The 5000-nt window shown below is 44.5% G+C and overlaps 1 protein-coding gene across 2 annotated transcripts in view; it reads left to right on the top strand.

Moving 5' to 3' along the window:
* The window catches only part of sema3c (sema domain, immunoglobulin domain (Ig), short basic domain, secreted, (semaphorin) 3C), a 68356-nt gene extending 65070 nt beyond the window's left edge, over window positions 1–3286 (top strand). For both annotated transcript variants that reach the window (XM_062996981.1, XM_062996990.1), the window contains 3 exons: window positions 520–587; window positions 960–1090; window positions 2415–3286. In XM_062996981.1, coding sequence (XP_062853051.1) covers window positions 520–587; window positions 960–1090; window positions 2415–2774 — 559 coding nt within the window. In that variant the 3' untranslated portion in view covers window positions 2775–3286. The remainder of the gene's footprint in view (window positions 1–519; window positions 588–959; window positions 1091–2414) is intronic.
* The last annotated feature ends 1714 nt before the right edge of the window (window positions 3287–5000 follow it).

Below are 5000 nucleotides of genomic sequence, written 5' to 3'. Positions count from 1 at the left end.
TGTTGTTACTGTTACTGTTGCTGTTGTTCTTGTTGTTGCTGTGGATGTGGTCATTGCTGTTGTTGTAGTTATTGCTGTTGTTTTTGTTATTGTTGTTGCTGTTGTTTCTATTATTGTTGTTTCTGTTATTGTTGTTGTTGTTTTTGTTGTTGGTTGTTGTTGCTGTTGTTGATTGTTGTTGTTGGTTGTTCTTGTTGGTTGTTGCTAATTGTTGTTGGTTGTTTTTGTTGGTTGTTTTTGTTGGTTGTAGTTGGTTGTCATTGCTGTTGTTGTAGTTGTTGCTGTTGTAGTTGATGCTGTAGTTTCTGTTGTTGCTGTTGTTTCTGCTGCTGTTGTTGGCTGTTGTTGTTACTGTTGTTGGTTGTTCTCGCTGTTGTTGCTGTTGTTGTTGCTGTTGTTGTTATTTATTTGACAGCCCTTTATAAGAGTCTATATAAAGTTCCTCTTCACCTTTTCAGTGTGTTGAATTAAATTCGGAGACTGTAATGGTTTGGTGTGACGTTGTGATTGTGATTTCAGGAGGAGCAGGAGGCAGGACATCATGAACGGGAATCCTCTCACCCAGTGCCGAGGGTTCAATCTGAAAGGTGAGGGTTCAGTTAGTCATTATTAAAGTAAGATGAACGTTTCATTTTCTTTTTAACAGAGAATAATAGAGATCAGTGTGTGACTCTGTGCACGATACAGATCTCCATATAAACTCGTCTGGTGCAGGTCAAAAGAAGCGGTCGGTACTGCACATGTGTCGGAGGGGGCATGTGTTAGTCACAAAGTCTGCAGCAGTAGGGAGGGGGCCAAATGCAGTCTGGGAATAGGATATTACTAAATTGGGGGGTAATTGGGGAAAAATACACTCAGCATGTTCTTCTGAATCACTTGAACTGAATCAGTGTCTGTGCTGGAACTGAATCCCACAGCGGAACCCTGACCAGTGTGTGTGTGTGTGTGGACTGTTCCAGCCTACAGGAACGCAGTGGAGGTGTCTCAGTATGGTGTGAAGAACAACACCACGTTTCTGGAATGTTCACCCAAATCTCCACAAGCGTCGGTACAGTGGCTCATACAGAGGGACAACGACCGCCGGAAAGAGGTACACACACCAACACCCCGAAAAAGCGGGTGTGGCATGTGTTTATATCACAGGATCATGTCAGGGGCGGGCAAGGTGGAACAGCTGGTCAGGGTAGAGTGGAGAAAAGTATTGGGACGCCGCTTATAATTACTAAATGTTTGTGTTACTGTGACAGTATATTGTCCAAAACACCATGGGGAGCACCAAGACAAAAGACTAGGACAAGAGACTAGGACAAAGACAAGAAACAAGGACAAGGACAAGAGACTAGGGCAAGAGACTAGGACTATTACAAAAGACAAGGACAAGGACAAGAGATTAGAACAAGGACAAGATACTAAGACAAGGACAAAACAAGATACTAGGACAATATACTAGGACAAGGACAAGAGACAAGGACAAGGACAAGACAAAGCAAGAGACTAGGACAAGAGACTAAGACAAAGGCAAGAGACTAGGACCAGGACAAGAGACTAAAACAAGAGACTAGGACAAGGACAAGAGACAAGACAAGAGACTAGGACAAGGACAAGAGACTAAGGCAAGAGACAAGGACAAGGACAAGGACAAGAGACAAGACAAGAGACTAGGACAAGGACAAGAAACAAGACAAGATACCAGGACAAGAGATTAGAACAAGGACAGGAGACTAAGACAAGGGCAAAACAAGATACTAGGAAAAGAGAAAAGGACAAGACAAAGCAAGAGACAAGGACAAGAGACAAGACAAGAGACTGGGACAAGAGATTAGAACAAGGACAAGATACTAAGACATAAACAAAACAAGATACTAGGACAAGAGACTAGGACAAGGACAAGAGACTAGGACAAGAACAAGAGACAAGACAAGATACTAGAACAAAAACAAGATACTAGGAAAAGGACAAGAGACAAGAGACTAAGATGAGGACAAGAGACTAGGACAAGGACAAGACAAGAGACAGGACAAAACAAGAGACAAGGACAACGACAACGAAGCCTCTCAGAAAAGATCACACAGAGGTCACTCTGTTTTAATAGCGTTTGTTTTTGAAATGGGACGTCCGACAAGCTCGTGGTCAGGCGTCCGAATACTTTTGACCATATACTGTATGTGGTTTTTAAGCAATTGAGGGTTAAGGGCCTTGCTCAAGGGCCCAACTGTGACAACCTGGCATTGGTGGGTCTTGAACCAGCGACCATTTGATTACTAGTGTAGTAACTTTTTCCACTAGGCTAAAACTGCCCTATTATTACTCCCTATTATTGCGTCCAGCAAGCGCACAGTCGGCCGTCCACATACTTTTGACCCTACGTTGTGGGTGTGGTGAGGTGCTGACCGTGACCCCTCCGTGTGTTCCAGGTGAAGCAGAGTGACCGCGTGGTCTCCACGGACCACGGCCTCCTGATCCGGGCGGTGCAGAACTCAGATCAGGGTCTGTATCACTGCATCGGGACCGAGAACGGCTTCAAGAGGACCCTCGCCAAACTGCGCCTGCACGTGATGAGCGACGCCCTGCTGAGCACGCTGGGCGCGAAGCGGGCGTCGGCGTGGCAACCCAAGGGCCCAGCGGACATGCTGGCCATGCGTCAGTACTGCAGGGAGCGGCAGGAGCTGCGGAGCTTTCGGGAGAACCCCCGAGGAGACCTGGGGAAGCTGAAACCGCTGCTGCTGGAGAGCAACAAGAGTCGCAACCGCCGGAACAACCAGCACGGAGGGTAGAGGGGGCGGGACAAGAAACAGGGGGCGGGGCTTGAGCTATGTTTGATCAGCCAATCACAAATTCAATCGTGTGACATCACAATTTCAGCTCCACATGCTGCTTAACCAAAACTTCTAAGCATCAGTGTGAGATTAGCTAAGCTGCCTGTCCGGAAGCATAGCATTATGCTAACGTTAGCCAAATATTGTAGATAAACTTAGTCTGACTGTTCCTATCAGGTGTTCACTCATTTTGCTGTGCAATTAGCAGATAGCTTTATTTGAGGAGAATGTGTACATTTGTAGTGGGGTTTGAACCAGCAACCTTCTGATCAACAGTCTAGTACCACCGAGCTAACTCGACTGTTTCATGTACATGAGGGCAGAACTATATTTAACTTTATTTAAATACAAAGATACAAAACAAGGCACGGACAACAAGAAACAAGGAAAACACAAGGGGGGCTACACTATTAACATGGATGATTAGGCTAAAGGCTAATGCTAAGCTAACCGCTATGCTAATGCTAAATGCTAACTAATTTACATTACATTTTCAGCATTTAGCAGACGCTTTTATCCAAAGCGACTTACACAATGAGCGGAACACAATGAGCAATTGAGGGTTAAGGGCCTTTCTCAGGGACCCAACAGTAGCAACTTGGTAGTGGCGGGGCTTGAACCGACAACCTTCTGTTTACTAGTCCAGTACCTTAACCACTGAGCTATCACTGCCACACTGCCCAACTAATCAAAACAATCCCTAAACTATAACAGAAATCCTGGACTGTACTAAATGAGGAATGCTAAATCCTAAGCTAAGATACTTGCTAACAAGAGCATGAGGGGCAAGACACCATGGGGAGCACCAAGACAAGAGACTAAAACAAGAGACAAGGACAAAACAAGAGACAAGGAAAAGAAACTAGGACAAGGACAAGATACTACGACAGAGACAAGAACAAGATGAGAGACTAGGACTAGGACAAAAGACTAGGACAAGACAAGAAACAAATACAACAAAATATTAGGATAGAGACAAGAGACTAGGACAAAACAAGGGATTAGGACAAGACAAGAGACTAGGACTAAGATTTAGGCTAGAAGAAGGCTCATGGACATCAAGGTAACACTAAACAAGGAATATTAATCTTTAAAAGAATTAGGACGTTAGGAGATTAGGACAAGGACAAGAGACTAGGACACGGACAAGACAAGGGACTAGGACAACAAGGACTAGGACAAAACAAGGGACTAGGACAACAAGGATTAGGACAAGGACTAAGATTTAGGTTAGAACAAGGCACATGTAACACTAAACAAGGAACGTTAATCTATAGGTCAGGCTATTAAGAGGAACAAGGTTACACTAGAACTGATGACAACAAGGAACAAGGAACGAGCATCTATCCAGACTAGCTACGATTAGCTATAACTAGCCTCCTATCAACTACTAACTACTCTTAAACTGAACAGAGGAACATGGGTAACTCATATACATGATAATTACATAACAACAAGGAACAGGTGATCATCATGAAGGTGAGGGCCAATCAGGAGGCAGGGGCGGAGACGATGGAGGGTTGGAGCATAAACAATAAACAAACGTTAACAAAGCTTTAAGATATAAAGCTTTAAACAGGGAGAAACAATAATAAAAATTACATATTAATATTATAAACATGCAGGTTTGGGATTTTTGCCGCTAATGGATCATCTGTTCATGAATAAACGGCGGGTTGTTTCTGTTTCCCTGCGTTTAGTTTTTAATCTTGTTTATTTATGTAAATAATCATTCATAATTATTCAGATTTAATCTAATGACTCGTAATCACAACCATAAACTCCGCCCACATTTTCCATAAACTGGCGCCCCCTACAGGTTTCACCCGCAGGTCAGATTCACAAACTCCTGATCTAAACCAGCAGCAGCTCTGTCAGGCTACGTTACACCATGTACATCATTTTACTCTTCTGACTGGCTGATCAAATGTAACTCAAGCCCCCAAAACAACCCCCTCCACCCCAAACACCACCCCCCTCACATTACCCCCAAAAACACCCCCTTACCCCAAACACCACCACCCTCCCATCCCAAACACCACCCTCCTTACCCCAAACACCACCCCCTCACATAACCCCCAAAAACACCCCCCTTACCCCAAACACCACCCCCCTCACATAACCCCCAAAAACACCCCCTTACCCCAAACACCACCCCCCTCACATAACCCCCAAAAACACCCC

Source organism: Trichomycterus rosablanca, chromosome 1 (genome assembly GCF_030014385.1).
Source record: "Trichomycterus rosablanca isolate fTriRos1 chromosome 1, fTriRos1.hap1, whole genome shotgun sequence".
In the NCBI taxonomy this organism is placed as follows: Eukaryota; Metazoa; Chordata; class Actinopteri; order Siluriformes; family Trichomycteridae; genus Trichomycterus; species Trichomycterus rosablanca.
The sequence above is the reverse complement of the archived record's forward strand: the minus strand, read 5'-3'. Positions and strand labels throughout refer to the sequence as shown.